The sequence below is a fragment of the Nothobranchius furzeri genome, chromosome 7, assembly GCF_043380555.1.
Source record: "Nothobranchius furzeri strain GRZ-AD chromosome 7, NfurGRZ-RIMD1, whole genome shotgun sequence".
Taxonomy (NCBI): Eukaryota; Metazoa; Chordata; class Actinopteri; order Cyprinodontiformes; family Nothobranchiidae; genus Nothobranchius; species Nothobranchius furzeri.
Genome location: NC_091747.1, coordinates 65,821,206 through 65,841,905, shown reverse-complemented (window position 1 = coordinate 65,841,905; position 20,700 = coordinate 65,821,206). Strand labels below are relative to the sequence as shown.

At 45.4% G+C, this 20,700-nt stretch overlaps 1 protein-coding gene across 6 annotated transcripts in view; it reads left to right on the top strand.

The window, feature by feature from the left end:
* Window positions 1-20,700, top strand: part of wipf2b (WAS/WASL interacting protein family, member 2b) — a 139,356-nt gene that overhangs the window by 105,262 nt on the left and 13,394 nt on the right. For all 6 annotated transcript variants that reach the window (XM_070553575.1, XM_070553573.1, XM_070553574.1 and 3 more), the window contains 3 exons: window positions 5,652-6,329; window positions 12,587-12,805; window positions 16,101-16,202. In XM_070553575.1, coding sequence (XP_070409676.1) covers window positions 5,652-6,329; window positions 12,587-12,805; window positions 16,101-16,202 — 999 coding nt within the window. The remainder of the gene's footprint in view (window positions 1-5,651; window positions 6,330-12,586; window positions 12,806-16,100; window positions 16,203-20,700) is intronic.

Here is a 20,700-nt window from a genome sequence, read left to right as displayed (position 1 = left end):
AGCAGCTGACGCCAGAATGCAGTGTTTCCTTAGCATCCTCCAACAGTGAGCAGAGCTCCCTTTTATACCCACAGCGCCCTCATGAGTACGGAAGCCGGTATGCGCCAACCCACCTAATTTGGAGCAGGCTTATTTCATCCTGCTACATCTTGATGAAATGTCTGTGGTACTATCCGCCTGTAAAACAGGATGTATGGTGGGGAATCTTCTTGTTAATCACTTGTCCCCATATAGTGCTGGCCTGCAGCAGTTACTACGGGTTTGTGCTCGATATGGTGTTCAGTTTGACATCATGTTTAATCCTATAAAGAGTGTTATTGTGACTGCTACAGCTAAAGAATATCATAATTTGAAATTTCCAACAATCTTTTTGGTGGATCAGCCCCTAACTATGGTGGATAAAGTACAATATCTTAGTCATATTCTGACAAGTGATTTATCTGATGAAGATTTAAAGAGACAATGCAGTATATTTTGTATATGCTAGCAAATATTCTGACACTTACATTTGGTATGCACTCTGACGATGTCAAAGTGGCCCTATTTCGGATAGGGATGCACCGATCAGGTTTTTTGCTGCCGATCACGATACCGATCACCCATACCGATCACGTGGATTGGCCAGAAATTTTCTACAACATTAGAATGAGTGCTACAAACTACATAATCTGGGAATAAAGGAAATGTAACCTAATCTAAAATGGTCTGTATTAGGGTTGTCACAGTGTGAAAATTTAACCTCACGGTTATTGTGACTAAAAAATTTCCACGGTTTTCGGTATTATCGCGGTATTTTTTGTAAACGTGCTACATTTTCACACAATTAAATAAACCCTGTATGTCAGGAAATATTGTCCTCAGTTTGTGTCTAAATTTTGCTGTTTATTTGTTTACATTTTTCCCCTTTAGTCTTTAAAATACCAATATTTGCCCATAACTTCTTATTTTTTGTCTGTTTGATGTCATCTTTTTAAAAATATTAGATCAGATGATACTCAGTACTCAAGTAGCCTTCTAATCAGATACTTTTTTACCCTTACTTGAATAATAAACCCTATATCAGGAAAATATTGTCCTCGGTTTGTGTCCTTCCAGTGAGCTTTGCAGATGTGGGAAAATGTCATCAGGCAGTAATCATTGTTAAATTCATAATTATTCTCGGAGAGAGACCAACTCTTATCTGCCCCTGGGAGCCCCGTAATGCATAGCGTCATTTCTACATGGGGGTGTCCGCGACACGGTTTATATGCAGGTAGCGGCGCTGCGGCTGCTTTATATAGCGACTCGTTGCATTCTCCCTCAACCCAAATCCTCGGATCACGCATTTTAGCTAAAGCGCTAACGTTAGCTTGCCTTGCGTTGACTGTAGAGTTGTGGGTGATGGTCACGCAGATGTGTCATGAGTTTGAAAGTGTCTCCATCTCCTCCTTTGGCCATTATTTCAGCTTTAGCTTCAAGAAAGTTTTGGTTGTAAACATCAAAGCGCGCATGTGCCGCCGGCAACTTCAGCAGATGATACGGTGGCTGGTAAGGGTCACCGCGCCTACACCGCAGCCACGGTAAACCCACCAAGATAATATAGTTTTTTTTAAAAACAAGACGGTTATTATTATTGTCAACTTTTTTTTACCGGGGTTTACCGCTACACCGGTTACCGTGACAACCCTACCTGATCGGTCTGCTTTGATCTATTTTGAAAACTCAGATCAAAACCGATAGGGGCGCTATCGGCCGATTGGGATCAAATGCCGATCAATCGGTGCATCCCTAATTTCGGACCTACTGCACTTCCTTTTATGCAGCTCATTTGTGGTATAGTTATGGCAAATCAGCCATGAGGAAATTACAAGTGGCTTATCAGGATGCTTTTACAATCCTACTTAGACTCCTGAGGTGGACTTCTGTGAGTCAGATGTTTGTTAGTAGTAATTTTCCTACTTTTTATGCTGTTTTGAGGAATTCTATTTATAAATCTATGTCGTCTGAATATGTCTAGTAACACTATAGTCAGAGCATTGTCTAACCCAACATGCAGTGATATAAGATTCTCATCCTCTCTGTTTAAACATTGGTATACTTGTTTGTATGTACAGGGATAATTACAACTACATTTTTGTCTATAAATAAAATTTAACTATACAGAACCAAAGCTTATGTATCATCAGCATGCACTGTTTTAATGTTGTTTCCCCCCATTCTTTCATAGTTTTTCTCTGTACTCAGAGAGAGAGAACTCTGTACCCGGAGAGAACCCACGCATGCACAAACTCCATGCAGAAAGATCCCAGGCTGGGAAGTGAACCCAGGACCTTCTCGCTGCAAGGCAACAGCTCTAGCCACTGCGCCACTGTGCAGCACGTTAGCTGTATTTAGGGCTGCAACAAACGATTATTTGGATAATCGATGAATCGGATGGGGTCTCGACACGATTAATCGATTAATCGGATTACATGGGGAAATTTTTAAAAACTGCTAGGGAAACGTTATTTCTCTCCTTCCTTCACTTTATTTAACGCATTATTAGAAAACAGTTCAATAGCAGAAAAACAACATGCCATCACCTAAATTGTCTTATAAGGTGTATAGACAGAGACCCTAAGCTACATCTATCTGTGACCTAAAATGCTTCGTCCAGTTAAACAGCTTAAGGGCAATTCTCATCTGTTTTGTTTGATCTCATCTGTAGACATTTATAATAACTAGGGATGTCAAACAACTAATTTTAAATGTAATTAAACATAGGCATTTTGCCTTGGCCCCCAAAATGTCTTGAAACGGCCCTGGGTGTGTGACTGAGTGTTGAAGGTGATCTGAATAGTATCAAATTTATAAATATTACATGTGTATAACTTATTGTTTTATAGGTAAAAACGTGTCGTGGAGATAAATCTATCTACATTTTACTTTTCAACACTTAGTTTTGTTTTGTTGTTTTTATTTAACTATTTTCCTGTCCTGTCTGTCTCTCATCTTCCTGCATCTCCTCTTAATTCTCCAGAAAATCTGCTGCCTGGATTCTTACTTTTTCACCTCATCAGTTACTTCTGTGCAGATCAAAGGGATCTCCTGACCGCAAAGCGCAGAGCGCGTTTTCGATGCTGCGTCAGTGAGGTGAAATCACCGCAGCACAGGTGATGAGCTCCGCAGTAGCAGAGTGCTTCAGGCACAAATAAGACAGAAAATAGAGAACATGTGCAGACATGAACGATCGTGTGCTAATTATAGTTTTTTGGTTGCGCCACTTTGAGAATGGACCGTGCGCTGGAAGCAGCTGCCTGGATCGCTGCGCAACAATGCGCTGTGCCGCTCTCTGCTCAAAAGAGTCCAAAAATGATATAATATAGAAAACTTTTTTCCGGCTCCCCGGATGTGTAGGATATACAGCTCCCCCATAATTCGATCCCTGCTCCTGGATGAAAAGCCGGACATTTTCATCAAGAACCCCCAGTCCGGACGCGCCGGACAGAGAGTGAAAAGTGGACACGTCCGGGGAAAACGGAACGTACGGTCATCATCAAGGGCGTCAGTTTGTTTTCAGAATTGCTGGGGACAATAACCATACACTTGAGTGGGGTTTAAAAATTGCTGGGGACAATAAAGTAGGCTAGCACAGGGGTCGGCACCCCGCGGCTCTGGAGCCGCTTGCGGCTCTTCCATCTTTGGAGAGGTGGGGATGCTTTGCTTTTACTGGAAGATGGTCCACTTAACGCAGGGGTGTAGACTACATATTAATGACAAATGAATGAAAATTAAATTGTGAGTTTTTACTTCATATTTTAGAAATAAAAATGACGGGGGAACACATTTATGACGTCTTTTTAAACTAAATTTTCTAGCGCGACCTGCCTGCTTCACTTAAGTCACTGCTTATTAAGGTCCGTCCAAAATTACCGTGGCCCACCCAAAAATGAAAACCTGGCGCCGCGCCTATTATAAACCTCTGCAGATTGTTGTTCTTCACTTGATCAAACTCAGACTTTGTACAGCTAATGTCAAGATGTAAAATTATGAATTCAGTCGAGCTCTTCCGTCCCTCCCTCTCTTAATCTCCTGGAAACCCGACATCCGCTGTCAGAAGCGGGAGGTGAAGAAGGAGATGAGGCAAACAGAGTGAGTGCGACGTAAAGAAACCAGACTGGTGTGGAGGTGAGCAAACAGCTGGAAAAGTGTGGGTGTTGAATCCCCCACGGGTGCGATGCCCCCGGCTGCTGTCACCTGTTGTGAGCAGCGCTCTGCTGTCTGAGGGTAGGCCCCGCCCACAACGCCGCGGCTGCTGCGGTGTTTTCTTTACTGTGGGAACGGGTAATAATGGCTCTTTGATGGGAACAGGTTGCCGACCCCTGGTATAAGATCTGAGCTGGTAAAACAAAAATCCTCATCAGCAGGCTTTTTTTGAAAGTGGGGGGGACACAGCAGCCAATCACAAATTTTGCTGGGGACATGTCCCCGGCGTCCCCGGTTAAAATGACGCCTATGGTCACCATAGTCCTCATAAAGCAGGAAATTATAGATACAGTATTTTGCTCGTGCCCTGGGCCCTTTAGAGTTCGTGGGCCCTGGGCAATTGCCCAGTTAATCCGGCCTTGGGCGGAACCGGTTTGCAGCAGCGCGAGTCCCCCCGCTCATCTAATAAGCGTCGCGCTCACGACTTTAGACACTTTTTTTTACGAGCTTAGGGCATGTCTAGCCTGTGTAATAATCCGGGACTTGAATGAATCACTTTTGAAAAGTTTTTAATTTACCCGGACACAGAGTTCTCTCCTTCCTCGCTGATGATCCTGACATGCTTGCGTTTAAGACGCTGCATCATCCCGTGCCATGCTAAGTCTGACCTAAACGTTGCAGGTAACGCATGTCTTCGCCTGATTTAACAGAAATTGCTCCCAAACTTAAAAAGCTTTTACTTTTTTGACTCTCGCTGCTTCTGCCATGTTCCTCTTCCAAACAACTGCCGGCTCTCCTTCGCGCTGATCTGTCTGCGCGCAACGGCGGGCGGGAAGGGGGGGCGCTTTTGGAAGAGTTGTGCGACACAACGAATCGATGACGCAATTCGTTGCCAACGCTTTTAGTAATCGATTTTCATCGAATTTATCGATTCGTTGTTGCAGCCCTAGCTGTATTTATGTCAAATAAACTGATCCCAAAACACTGTTTTACTTTTATACTTTCGTCTTCATTCTCCAACCCCCATAAACCTTTGAGCAGCAAGCCCAAAGGACAACAGACTGTCAATAACAACACGACAGCCTCTGGGTCTTCTGGGTTTCTGGACCTGAAGGTCCAACGTGTTGCTACCAGATGTACAGTGTCCAAACATGACTCGTGAACTTTGCTCTGAGACGAAATCTTACTGTTTGAAATATAGCTCAGTGCTACTAGTGAAAATGTCACGCAGTGTATGCCCAACTTTAGGTTACTGTGTCTGCAACCCAACCTCGACAAGCAGAGGAAAATAGATGGATGGCATTACTCTCTACTTTCAGATCAAACAAATTGCCAACAGTTTCCTGTCTAAAGTAAATGTTTTAAAGGTTAAAATTTTCATTCCTGTTTGTGAAAAGTGTTATTACACATGCATTCTACATCAAAAGAAACCAGAAATCTTGTGTTTCTTGGATTCAAGTCATATTTGTCTGTTCTCTTACTCTCAGATGGATTTGCTGGTGGTTCAGTGGGCCGATCTGCCCTTCGGCCTCCAGGGTGCCGGCCTGCTGCCCCTCGCCCTCCAGCAGCTCCCTCAAGCTCACCTTCAGCCAAGAAGCTGTCTCCACCAACCCAACAGCGATCCCAAAGACCCTCATTGCCTGACATCTCAAACCCTGCCAGCTGCAGCAGCTCTTCCATGGGCATCGGGATGAAGCACAGCACCTCTGCACCACCCCCTCCTCCACCCTTAAGCAAAAACAGCCGAGGTAATGCAACACCTGCCCCAAACCAAAAAGCTCCATCTTCTATATTGTCGGCCTACAGCAGAGAGAAACCCCTTCCGCCAACACCGAGCCGAGGCCCCAACCCATCAAACACCTCAAAGCCATCTCAGTCTTCCATTAGACCACCAACAAGCAGCTCCTCTGCACCCCCTCCTCCGCCCCCCTATAGATCACACCTAGCAGGAGGCGTCTCCAATGGGTCTTCTTCAGTAGATGCTGTTGGGGCTCCAGAGCTTCCACAAAGGAACAACTCACTACGTAAAAAACACCATCAAAATGCATCAAGCAGCAGCCAGGGTCGTAGCCAAGCTCCTCCACCTCCCCCATCACCATCTCCTTCCTCCCAGCAGGCCAGTAGACCACCACCACCTGCCAGAGAGCCCCCGGGACGCCAAACTGGTAAGAGCAGAATTTACACTTGGGGCTTCTGTGACAGGTCTTTTTAAAAGATGAGTCTAGGGTAGTCTAACCCCAACATCAGAGTGGACATCGTATCAATTGGATGCACTCTCAGCTAGGGTTGCAGGGATTAACTGGATTGACTCTAAACCACAGTGTGAAACACTGCGTTTAGCCCACCGTAAAGACGACTCCAACACAGCGAATAAAAAAAAAGTTAGCGGACCAAAACAAAAGTGAAACTGAATGGACACACGCAGCAGATGTTGCGACAGCAACCACCAGGACTGCTCCGTTTCCACCTAGGAAGCGAAGTCTCTTGTGTATGAATGTTTTAGATTGCCAAAGCTGATGAGGACAAATTCATGTCTCCTGCCCATCTTCAGAGTAAGGATGGACAATATATCTGCATCAATATCGGTATCAGCCAATGTTAGTCATTTTTTAACTTATCTGTATCGGTCCGATGAATAAAATCGGGCCGATATTAACTCATTCACTGCTTTGGTCGTCATTTGCATGTTTTTACTGTGTGGGCGTCGGAACGAGCCCTGCACCGTGAGAGCAAACATCCCAGCTCTAAAGCCGATCTTCATCCGCATACGTCACATGACCAGGAAGCAGAAAATCCATGTGTGAGGAGATCGTTTTTGGCCGCTGCTGTAAAAAAAGTGAGGCGCGAGCCGGAAAAGCTTCTGCCAATCACAATTCAACAATGGATTATGAAAGAACGGATAAAGCTCAAAATGTGCAGATTCTTCATGATTTAAGAGGTGAGTCTACTCTTTGTTTTGGTTGTTTTGGCATCGACATCATCCTAGCGCGCAACGTTCTGTGACTCTTAAAAAAAACTGTAAAAACGCTGGCAGAGAAGGGCTTTTCTGATAAAGAAACGGCTGGCAGTGAATGAGTTAACAACAGATATTTTTTTTCCATCTTGTCTCCAGTTGTTTCTCCATTTCGGGGGGATGTGTAATTGTTTAGTCTCGTGACAGTGAATGAAATCATCTCAGAACCGTAAATGTGTGTGTTGTGTGTACATAACGTAAATTCAGCTTTAATAATTCTCATTTTATACAAAATCTGCTGATTTTAGAAGCATTAATGTCAGTATATCTGTATCGGCAAATATTGGTTATCGGCCATAACAGTGATCTCGATATCGGATATCGATGTTGGCCCAACAATTTCATATCTGTGCATCACTACTTAAGAGCTGTCATCGTCGTCGTCTTCCTCCGCTTATTCGGGTCCGGGTCGCGGGGGCAGCATCCCAACTAGGGAGCCAGAGACTGTCCTCTCCCCGGCCTTCTCCACCAGCTCTTCCGGCAGAACCCCAAGGCGTTCCCGGACCAGATTGGAGATGTAACCTCTCCAACGTGTCCTGGGTCGACCCGGGGGCCTCCTGCCGGCAGGACATGCCCGAAACACCTCCCCAGGGAGGCGTCCAGGAGGCATCCTGACCAGTTGCTCAAACCACCTCAACTGACTCCTTTCGATCCGGAGGAGCAGCGGTTCTACTCCAAGTCCCTCCCGAATGTCCGAGCTCCTCACCCTATCTCTAAGGCTGAGCCCTGCCACCCTACGGAGGAAACTCATTTTGGCCTCTTGTATCCGCGATCTTGTTCTTTGGTCATGAGCTTTGGGTAATGACATAGGTGAGGATTGGGACGTAGATCAACCGGTAAATCGAGAGCCTGGCTTTCTGGCTCAGCTCCCTCTTCACCACGACAGATCGGCTCAGCGTCCGCATCACTGCAGACGCCGAACCAATCCGCCTGTCGATCTCCCGATCCCTCCTACCCTCACTCGTGAACAAGACCCTGAGATACTTAAACTCCTCCACTTGATGTAGGACCTCTCTCCCGACCCGGAGTTGGCAAGCCACCCTTTTCCGGTCGAGAACCATGGTCTCAGATTTGGAGGTGCTGATCCTCATCCCAGCCGCTTCACATTCGGCTGTGAACCTACCCAGCAAGAGCTGTAGGTCAGAGCTGGATGAAGCTAGGAGGACCACATCATCCGCATAAAGCAGAGACGAGATTCTCCTGCCACCAAACTCGACACACTCCACACCACGGCTGTGCCTAGAAATTCTGTCCATAAAGGTAATGAACAGAACCGGTAATAAAGGGCAGCTCTTAGGCCTGTTACACACCCTCTGTCAGCTCAGCTAGGAGGGTGAGGAGGAGGTAACATAAAGAGATGAGTCGTGTTATGGGCTTGACACACGGGTGGCGACATCGCCTCTCCTCCATTCATTTTCAATGAGACATGCGCAACAAAGCGATAATCGCGGGTCTCCCTTCTACCAAGCGAAACGCAAAAAACGGGCTTGTGAAATGTTGCGCTCGTGCACAGGCGACCCAGCGACGTGATCCCAGAAAGTTGAAACATTTTCAACTTTTCATCGCTGTCGCTCGGACGAGGACCAATCAACGGCGGTTTCATTCACTGACCAATGAGCTGACAGGACGCTCCGTACACCTCTGAGCAAACATGGAGGAGAAGTTGATTATTATTATGTTTTATATCGTAGCCCCAGAAGTAAGATTTCCGCCGCATTGTCTTGGAGAGTTTATGAATGAACATGCAGGGGGGAGAGTCTCCGCCAGAACAGCGGACTCACCCGGGGTGATCCAGGATTCCACGACGCAGAGAAAGTCCAGCGCTCGATCACGGAAAAGTTCTCTTAGAATAAAAGTTTTATTTCTGATGGATCTTGCGTTTATAAGAGCAAAGCTGATGGAGGTCGAGTCTTGATGTACATTCCAAGCCGTGGAGCAGACTGCCGCCGACGTCGGCACTAGGAGAAGGTTTGCTGGGCAGATTCCACGACGGTGCAGCACCATTGGCACAGAGCGGAGCTGTGGGCCCGCCAGATCCCCGGACAACTCCAACAGGATCAGACATGGAACTGCCGGATCCAGGGATCGCCAAGAGGAACACAGACTGGGCCCCACGCCGATAGAAATCCTGAAGGAGGCAGGTGAGCGGGCCAGAAAACCTCTAAGCTTCACCAGTCGCCCGGCTCGACAGCCGCGACAGCGACGCTTCCAACCACGGAAGCAACACGGCATCCGACACAGGTAGAGAGGATGTCCAGGGAGCAGCGGGCAAGAGGTATGATGGAATTCCTTCACGGCAGGTGGAGAAAGGCACATTTCCAACCGTATGTCCAAAAGAGTAGAGCGATCATACTTAATGATTGCAATTATGGGGGAAAGAAAGTTCAGAAATATCACCCTAAACAATAGGAGGAGACCGCGAGGTGGACAGCTGGCCAAAAACACTGGCGCCATCTTGCCCACACTTGTGGGACAACTGGGACGCAGGACACATTGTCTCAGGGTCCTACCGGAGGAGCTGGTGGAGGTGGCCGGGAAGAGGATGGTCTGGAACTCCCTAGTTGGCGCACTATCCCCGCGACCCGGACCCAGATAGGCGGAAGAAGACGAGATGAAACATAGTAAGTCCTTCTCCTAGCCCCTTATCTCAGCTGGAAAGCCAAGGTCTCAAGCAGAAGACAAGACTTTTACTCTCTGAATAAAGCTCATCTTTCTTGTCAGAAATTACTTTTTAAAAACCTCATTTTGTTGAATGAACAATTTATTTAAATCCAGTGTAAATTAAGTGTTTGAATAATGTGTCCTACACTTTACATTGTGGGTTAAAATCAATATTTTTCCTGTAATGATTCATTTCAAATCTTAAATTACACCAGATCAGTAATTGCTGATACTAGTAATTTAATCTATCAGTATGAATACAATATCACTATATCATTATTATTAATGTTTAACATTTTTGCTCCACATTACTGTTATAACATTTTCACTTCACACTAAGAGTTAGCCACTCATCTTAGTGAGGGAGTTATTCTCTGAAGTCTTTGGTAACGCCTTTAAACTTATCAAATTATGATTTGTCTAAATTTGTCAACATTTAATAAATACAAGGATCACTTCCTGATCTGATCAATTCTCCAGCAAGCACTTGGAATCATTCTCTCTTTTGACCAAAGTCATAATCGCTCTGCAACACTTGCGAATGATATCAGACACGGCAACACCTCAGACGTGGAACTGGTCTAATCTGCAGACCCTGGTTGCATCTCATGGCTGGATTAGAAATCTGAATTCAAAGGGAACTACGACTCTGGGATTCCTGTAGCTACGACGTCCGGGTGGGGGAGCTGCTGCCCTCTAGCGGAAGGGGAGGTTCATGCCTGCTACCGGAGGAAAGGTGCTGTTCTCCAGCAGAGCGGGAGAAAACAGCTTTTCCCACTCCTGCACAGGCCGATTGCAGGCAAGATTTGATGTGAAAATTGAGGTGTCGTTCACCAGCTAAGCGGATTGACGCAGCTTTATGAGGCCAATTTGAGAAGCATTGTTGAGACACATTGCATCCATACATTTTCGAGTGCAAACAGCAGACTTTATTACATTATTCTGTGCATGTTTCTGGAAACCGTTAAACTCGCCCCCTGGAAGCGGTAAACAAAGTCTCTTTGGAATGTGGGGTTGAACCATAGCTGAACCGGGCCATTCCAACCATAGAAAACTGGGGTTTTGTAGCCCAACAGGGTCCAAAGCCCGAGCAAGGTCGGTCCCAGGATCAGGCCAACTGAGGTTTTTTCTTGCGGCTCACAGAGCATTTCTGTGAGCCTCCAGGAGGGCCTTTACTCCAGGCCGAATGGCGAGTAGGGAGAGACGGGGTCCGAGCTGTAACTGAGCCCTTCACTGCTGCTGTCGAGGCGTTCCTCTGAGGTGAAAGAGGAGAGGTCAGGTTCCTCCTGTCAGACCCAGGTGCCATGCGCCACCCTTCTCGCCTGGGGTGATGGAGCGTAGCACTTCAGTCTGTTTCCGCTGGGCCTCGAACTTTGTCTGGATAACATTGAGAGACTATCCAAACAGGCCACTGGGGGAGTCGGGCTTCTCCAGATAGTTAGCCCTGTCCCTGTTGGGGACATTAGAAAGGGTCAGCCACAAGTGTCTCTGAGCCACTAACGTCGAGGCCATACCTCTTCCCAACAGCAGGGCGACACCTCGGGCCGCTCGCAGGATGTAGTCTAACGTGACCCATGTCTCATTGATGAAGGGGGTCAGGGTTAGGGTTAGGGTGGGACCCTTGCTCCAAGGTCTGCCAGGCAAAGTGCAGTATGATGGAATCAATCAATCAAACTTTATTTATATAGCACTAGGGTTGGGCATCGAGCATCGATTGGAACTGATTCCACCTGTTAGTTTTTCCCAGAATTGTTAAAAGTTTTTATTCCTAGTTTTGATTCCCAGAATGCAGACCGGAAGAGGAATTTGCGTCTGATGCCGTGACATCCCTCCAGATGTCAAACATGTCCATCTCTCTGATTAAAATTTTAAGATCTACTGACCTGTGCCAGTTTTCTGTTTTCTGGAGCCGGTTGTATCCATGGCATGGTTTAGAGTTGTATTCCAATCTCCATCGTCTCTGTTCATGGTCCTGTGCCCATGTCTCCTTGTCTCTATGGCTTCCTTAATCCATCTTATATGTTGTTGTTGATGATCCGTGTACTGTCCCAGTCCATTATGTGTTTTCCCTTGTGCAGCGGTCGGCTACAGCTGATTTCGTTATTGTACTTTCTGCTTCTTGTTGTGCTGCTCTTTTGAGTCTTCGGCTTGTTTCCTTCTCACACTCTATGTTCTGTTGTTCATGTGTTGAGTTGGTGTCTGGTTTCTCTTATGTATGGTGTTTCATATATGACTCCACACTTACCTGCAAAACCATACACAACAGTTAGAAAAAAATGCAGTTATCAACACAATATGAGTGTGGAGTCATTTATGAAATCCCATGCAACTGTGGCGAGCTCTGAAGAAGACCGTAGTAGTAGATGAAACGTTGGCAAAAAAGGTAAAACAACTGTTTTCTGTTTAAAACAGAACCAAACAATGCAGTTAGAAGAAACACAGAATGAACGCACAAAGATGTCTCACAGTTTGTTATTGTCTTTTGTGGACATTAAAAATGGCGCAGCACTAACAACACAATGTGTCATGACGTCAGCTTCATGTGACCTGCATCTTATTGGCTTTAGCTTAGTGAGGGTAGGCTGCAGGTACCTCTACCCCTCCTAATAGTTATGTGAATCCCACCAGCACATGCTAGCCCAGTAGTCATGTTGTGTTCACACAGTTAAAATAAAAAAATGTAATTTAGATTTTTAATGAAAGGCATTTTTAACTATTTTACCTGATACCTATGTTGTGCCATCACAGGTACCCCCGCCACTTCTCGTAATGGTGGACGGGATGCTCCGCCCCCCCCACCTCCATATCGGGGCCACAGCTCTGCTATCTCTGAGTCCCAAAGCCGAGGAGGGAAACCACCCCCTCCTCCATCCTCCTCAAACTCTCGGACCCCAGCAGGACCTCCTCCCCCTCCTCCACCTGTCCGGAATGGTTTTCCTTCCAGCTCCTCCTCAAAATCCTTCACCGGTGAGTTGCCCTCATCATTAGCCCCTCCTAGTTTACTGTTTACCAGATTACCATTTATTTATGATTGATAATTTAATCATGGATTTAGGAGCTTCTGCCATAGCAGGGTTCCCCTGTCTCGTGGAAAACCTGGAAAATAATGGACCAATTATCCAGTCATGGAAAATGGGAAAAAAAGTAAAATGTCCTGGGATCATTAGAGTTGTCGTGGAAACTAATTTTCCTTTCTTGTGGAGGAACTCATGACTGTTTTCAGCTGCCTTCAATGGGCGATATTGGGCTGTAGCGTTGGTCTGCTTCCATTTCTGCATCTAGGCGGTACAGCGCCGCACGTACGGATGTCCCGATCAGGTTTTTTTGCCCTCGAGTTCGAGTCCGAGTCATTTGATTTTGAGAATCTGCTGATACCGAGTCCTGATCGGATACTTTCGATACATAAAAAAAAGAAAGAAAAGGATGAAACTGTTCCAGAATGTTCCTTATTTTTTATTTAATTACCTTTTTATTTTAATTTTTAACTACAGATCACTTCTGTGAGGTAGCTTGAACAATCAAGTAATAAATAACATAAATTCTTCACTTTTGGACTTTATTGCAAATACAAAAAGTCTAATATAAAAACAGATAGCACTTCAACTTAAAATACCTGGCAGGGGTCTATTTTGCCTCGGCCCCTAAAATGCTTAGATACGCCCCTGGGCATGGGACGAAGTTTTGAAGATGATCTGAATTTTAAATACTACATGCTGATAGGTTATTGCTTTATACAGGTACAAACATGTAGTGGGATCAGTCTACCTACATTTTATTTTTTTAAGAACTTTGTTTTGTTTTCTTGGTTTTTATTTTCCTATCTTCCTGTCCTGTCTGTCTCTCATCTTCCTGCATCTCCCAGTCCTCCAGAAAAACTCCTGCCTGCTTCCTTCTTTTTCACCTCACAAGTAACTTTTTAACCAGCAGATCAAATTGATCTATTGACTGCAATAAAGCGGAGTGTGCGCTGCGCTGTGCTGCCCAGCTGCGCCAGTGACGAGCACTGCAGCGCGTCCACACGTCATGCTCAAACACAGACAGAACTTACCAGAGAGAAAATGAACGGACACGAATGACTGTGTGTTAATTATATATTTTTTGGTGACGCCACTTAGAAACTTAGAAAACTTTACTGTGGCCGTGTGCAGAACGCAGCTGGAGTTCATGAATAATCAGTGGTTTGCCTGCCGCTCTGCATCTCTGCGCTAAAGAATCCCTGCTATGCTGAGTCCATATAAATAATGTAGGTAGAAACTGGATCTCTTTTGTGCTCCTTCTGGGTGTGTAAGTTAAGGGCATCAGGGGAGCCTGATAACCTTTAAGGAGAATCAAGTTGCTCTGTAATTTGAACCCAGTATCCAGTCCGGATCGGGGCTTGGATCGGGAAGTAAAGCCTGAGTCCCGATCAGTCTGAAACCACATGATCGAGGTCAATTTCCGATCTTGTGATCGGATCGGGACATCCCTAGCTGCACGTGACACTACCGACAAATCAGACTGCATATTCCCTTACAACAGTTCTGCTTCCCAGTGTTTCCATCTGTATTTGGTGCTAGATCTACTGATTTCAGACCCACGTGAGGATTTATTCATCCAAAGAAGAGTCAAAACTAGCAACTTTCAGTTCCAGAGTGTTGCTTCATTACAGTATATGGAGGGGGAGATCTTCCTCCCTCTCTGTTGGGTGACAGAGGAGCAGCAGAGAGCTGTGCCTTTGGTTTTAATGGAGCCGTAGTGAGCATGACCACAGCTAATGGGTAGCTTTACCGGGCCACGTTCCACTTTTCATACTTGTTCTGTTGTCCGACAGCAGAAACAAAAACGTGTGAATGAGGAAAAAGGTCATAAACTCAGCTCTATCACAATACTGGGTATGGGCACAGAGAGCAGAGCCCCACTGTCCACGCTGCTTTAGCTAGGTACGCAGACCAGAGCCCAGAGAAGACTGGCATGTTCACTCGAACAAAGGTAACATAAATAAACTGAATCCAACATGGCTAAATTTATAAATAAATCATTTTAAGTGGTAACTGTAAACTTAGTAATTAGGGCTGGACAATAATTCTATTTCGATATATATCATTCAAATGTGGTTCAATAGAAAAAATGGATCAATAAAAGTTTCATTTTCCATTATAGTTTATTAGATAGCTTCATACTAGAGTCATTACTTACACCTAACCAATCAAAAACACGGACCCAAGCATGCCCCGTCACCAAGGAACTCAAGGTAAAAGTTATCCAAGATGGATAAATAAAGATTATTCAGAGTCAAAAACACATAACTCATCAATTAATGCCATTATGTATACCAGATGTTTAATGTTCCATGGTTAGGTTAGCAGATGCAATGAATTTGAAAGTTCAATAATAGTTAATTTTCTAATGTTAGTGACTGATTGTGATTACAGCATGACCGTGAGAGTTTGGACTTTTAAACTGATATCAGCTCGTAAAGTAGCAGTGTATGAACTGAAGTAGAGGATAACTTCTGATCTAGTCGTGTTGCCTTGCAGGTAGAGGAGAGCAGGTGGCTTTGTGAAAGACAACTATCTTTGCACAACTAGAATTATCAATATAATGGTATATGTACAGTATCATATCTGCTTCAGACCATATCCTGATAAGATGATATCGGTATATCACCAGCCCTAGTGGAGATAACTAGTCGTAATGTAGCCGCTGAAAAAGTCTCGAAAATGTTCCTGCACAGCCCAGGAAAATAATCTCAAGAAAAGAGTGGGGATCCCTGGCTAGTCTTGCGTTCTGACAGCATTTTAGCAACATGAGAATATTAGGCAATGAAAACAGGACTTAAAAGGAATAGAATAGAAGAATAAACCAAATCCAAATCCTTCACGATTCTTGCTTCAGCAACAGGAGATCAAATGTCTCCCAACGTCAGCTGTTAGCTGCTACGTTTGTTTTATTTGTACACCCTAGTTGGACAACAGGAACCACAGACATTGCAGAATGTACTGGAATTATCCAGATCACGAATGAATACCAGATAGATTTTTCCTTGTCCATGTACCTTTGTCCCCAACTTGTCTACTGTCCACAGTCCCAACCGCACTTCATCGCCTGGGCAGCAGTATCATGCTCCTGGTGCATGTCCAGCTTTCAGCGTGGTGTTCACACTCATCATCCCGTGTGCTGCTACAGCCCCTCAGTCACTTTTCCATCTTGGGGCTGAGATGTTATTGGGAACTGTTCTGCAGCTCCAGCCTACACTTATTCTTTTCCATCTTGTCTCTTTTAGATGATTTTGAAGCCAAGTTCAACTTCCACCCCATCGAGGACCTTCCCCTTCCAGAGGATTACAAGCCCTTTAACAAGATCTACCCCAGCAAGAATGAAAAGGGTATGAGTGACCTTTCATCTACTCTCCACACACACACACTTTTCATCTGAACACACTATGGACTCCAACTGTTGAAACAGAGGCTTCCCTGTGGTGTTTGTAAGACCAGAGGAAGCAGTGGTTCTGCCCAGGTTGTGGTTAGGGCTGATCTAGTAGCCCCTGAGATTTGAATGGCTGAAACTGCTCTCTACAGCCAAGCTAATGCCTGTAGATAACCTCTGCATCCATGCAATCATTGGCTTAGTCCAGCTGAACACTTGTGGACTTCCCTCCTCAATGAAGAACATCTCGCTTCTCACCAAGAGAAGGATTACCAGGTTTTTGTTGTTTCAGTGGTGTCCTGCAGAAATGGGTTAGGGTTAGGGAGTTTGATGTGCTCGTCATTTTGGTGGAGGTTGAACAGTCTAATGAAGTACTCGTTCAAAAATTGCATTCCCAGGAATTTTTTACCCTAATGACCATCCGTTGGTAAGGTCTTACTCAAATACAACAATACTGCTTGCTTGCATTGATTTAGGAATGAAGTGCCCTCTATCACCATGAAAAAAACACTGTCACTTCAAATTACAAGGCAGTCTTTCCTTGCAAGAATGCAAACAAAAATGTTGCCTTTCACGTCAAGAGATTTAAAGGTTCCTGCTTCAGCCCCCTCCCCTCCCCCTGCGCAGCCACCGCAAACTCACTGATGCGCCTGCAGCCTGTCAGAGTTAAACATTGAAAGAATCATTTAATTTTCTGTTCCACACTTCTTATTACCTTCCATGGTGTCTGTTTGTTGCAACCACCAGGTACAAAAACTAACTCTTCCTGCATCTCCTCTCAGTACTAAAGAAAAACTGCTACATGATTGCGTGTTACATTTGTTTTTGAGATGGCGACACTTTGAGAATGTTACTGTGGCCGTTCTCAGAATGCATCTGTCTGGAGCGCGTCAACCATCAGAGCTCTGCACCTCTCAGCTCTAAATAATCCCAGCAGAGTCCACATGAATAATGTAATATAAATAGAACCATGATCGTTTACGGGCTAATCAGTAGTCTACAGTCCATCTTCCCTAATGTGTTTGTGGCCCTGCAGATTTTTCAAACTCTACTGCACTTCTTATATGTACCTCACGGTTCATAAGGGTACCGCGCCATCAGCTACGTCAGCTCAGACAAGAGCAGAGAAAATAGAGACAGAATAGAGAATAATTCTGTCTGGATGTGGATGGAGATTACATTTTACAGCAGCCTGATCATCATTTAAATACATAAACCATCACCTGTCTTCTAGTCCACGCCATCAGCATTATTTTAAGAAGAAGAAGAAAATATCATTTCTAAAGCGCCTCTCAAGATAAAAATCACGAGGCGCTTCACAAAAACAAAAAAAGTTAAAATATAAAAAAGCATTTAGAAAATGTTTTAAAATAAATTTAAAATGAGCAAAAATAGGCTATTGGGATTTAAAACAAAAAATGTTAAGAAAGAGAGAGAGTGAACAGGAAAGAGGGAAACCAGTGGATCCTGAGGAAGGTGGAATAGGTGGGGAGAGCAGAATAAAGAGAGAGTGGTGAAGAAGGTCATACAAAAGCCAGCTTGAACAAGTGAGTCTTCAGCTGCCTTTTAAAGGAGACCACTGAGTCCACTGATCTCAGGCTCAGGGGGAGAGAGGTCCAGAGTCTGGGGGCCACAGCAGCAGATTATCTGTCACCTTTGACCTTTAGCCTGGTGCTGCACAACCAGTAGGCTTTGATCACTGGACCTCAGGGACCTGCTGGGGGTGTAGGGACTAAGAAGATCACCAATGTAAGATGGTGCTTGTCCATGTAAGGCCCTATAGACCAGAACCAGGATCTTGAAATGAACCCTGAAGTTGACTGGCAGCCAGTGAAGCTGGAGGAGAAGCGGGGTGATGTGGGTGTGTTTGGAGGACTTGGTCAGAAGCCGAGCACAGGCGTTCTGAACCACCTGTAGACGGTTCAGGGAGGTTCTGCTCAGACACGTGAAAAGAGAGTTACAGTAGTATAAGCGTGAGGAGATGAAGGTGTGGAGAACTGTCTCAAGTTCAGAGTGGGACAGAATGGGACTCAGCTTAGCAACGTTCCTGAGATGGAAGAAGGAAGAGCGAACAAGAGAACTGACATGAGAATCCAGGGTGAGAGCCCGGTCAAAGGTCACACCAAGATTCCTGACGGAAGGTTTGGTGTGAGAAGCAAGCTGACCAAGGGAGTCTCTGACTTTGGGAACCAGCTTGTCTGGGGCACAGATGAGGATCTCAGTCTTATCTTCATTCAGCTGAAGAAAGCTCCCACCATCCAGGTTTTGATAGAGTCTAAGCAGGTGTGTAACAGCTGCAGCTTAGACATCTCATGGGGCTTAAAGGAGATGTACAGTTGGATGTCATCTGCATAAAGATGGTAGGAGATTCCTTTGAAGGAGCTCAGGATGTGCTGAAGAGGAAGCAGATAGAGGAGGAAGAGCATAGGCCCCAGCACAGAACCTTGTGGGACACCATGGGTAAGAGAGGTGGTGGAGGACCTAAACTTGGAGACGGCCACAGAAAAGGAGCGCTCAGAGAGATAAGAGGAGAACCACTCCAGAGCAGATCCTGATAGGCCTACCCAGTCTCTCAGCCTCTCCAGTAGCAGGTGATGGTCAACAGTGTCAAAGGCTGCAGTCAGGTCCAGCAGGACCAGAACAGAACAGTCCCCTGCATCACCGTGAGTCAGAAGGTCATTGGAGACCCTAAGAAGAGCTGTTTCAGTAGAATGAGCTCTACGAAAACCTGACTGGAAGCTATCATAGATGTTCTGTTCATCAAGAGCAGCTGTGAGTTGTTTAGCCACAACCTTTTCCAAGATCTTGGAGATGAACGGAAGTTTAGAGATGGGCCTGAAGCTGCTATGGAGAGAGGGGTCGAGACTCGGTTTTTTAAGAAGCGGGTGGATTACAGCGTTCTTAAAGTAAGCAGGGACCTGACCAGAGACCAGAGAAGCATTAATTATAGAAAGCACGCTGGGACCGATGGAGTGAAAAGCACTTTTAAACAAAGATGAGGGTAAGATGTGGAGGGGGCATGCAGAGGTCTTCATAGAGTTAACTAGTTTGGTTAACTCAGGCAAAGAAACAGGAGCAAAGCTATCTAGGATGATGGGCCTGGTTGGAGTCGGGAGAGGCGGCGATAAGGCTGAAGGAGAGATGCTAGATCTAACCTTACTGACTTTGTCCACAAAGAAAGACAGAAAGTTCTCACAGTCTGCAACAGAGTGGATGGAGGCTGTAGGAGAGGCAGGAGAGACGATGCTGCTGATGGTGTTAAACAGCACCTTGGGGTTCCCTTTGCTCTGGGACACCAGGTTGGAGAACTAGGAAACCCTAGCATCTCTGACTGCAGAGTTAAAGGATGACAGAAGATCCTTTAGGTGCAGCAGATGGACGTTGAGATGGGTTTTCTTCCACAAACGCTCAATTTTTCTGCATTGGCGCTTCAGGCTGAAGGCTGTCCTTATACCAGGGAGTAGGGTTCACTGCAGGAACTGATCTGGTTCTGACAGGACAGATGTTGTCCAGAATGGAGAGGCAGTGCTCGTTAAACTGAGAAGTTAAGGAATCTGGGTCATTATCGGAAGAACAGGGTGGATCAAAAGCAGCAGAAAAATTGCTAGCTGTGCTCTCGTTAAGAAAACGAGAACTAACCATACGGCGAGCAGGAGGTGGGGACACAGAAACTGACAAGTTAAAGAAAACGCAATGGTGATCTGAAATATAAACATCCTCAGGACAAACACTGTCAGCATTTAGACTCAGGGTAAAAACAAGGTCTAGAGTGTGCCCCCTGGTGTGTGTGGGGCCAGAAACATGCTGGGTAAAGCTGAAGAAGTCCATAAGGCTGGATAAATTCATGGCAAAATGATCAGAGGGATCATCAACGTGGATGTTAAAGTCACCAACAATCACCAGTCTGGACAGCTTCACAGTGGAGGATAGAAAGTCACTAAACTCCTGAAGGAAAGAACTGTTTGGACCAGGTGGACGATAGACCACAGCACAGTAGAACAGGTCCTTACGCCCGTTGGTGCATTTTTGAGTGTGTGTGTGTGTGTTTGTGTGTTTTCCACTTTAAACTCCGGTCTAACCAACCAGGCCAGCGTGTCCAGTAACATATTAATGTTACAATTAAACAGTTTCACCTCAAGTACGCTAGGAACATTTCACCTGCCGTGGACCGACCGCTTCTGCTCCACATAAACTTTGTGCGTAATCAAATGTCTCTACAGGTGCATTCTAAGCTGAAAAGGCTATTCTGCCTCAGACAGACAGGATGCGTCATGCGTCTCCACATTGGAGACGGGAACAAGCACTATTCAGCCAAAGTTTTATAATCGGTGAACATTTTTCCAAGTGACACATCCCTCAGAGAGACCGGGTTTCCAGACCGCTTCAGTGGGAGGAAATCTTACCGCATCGCTGTGGTTCTGCGCTGTGTTGCGAACCCCTCTACAGATCTTCAACCC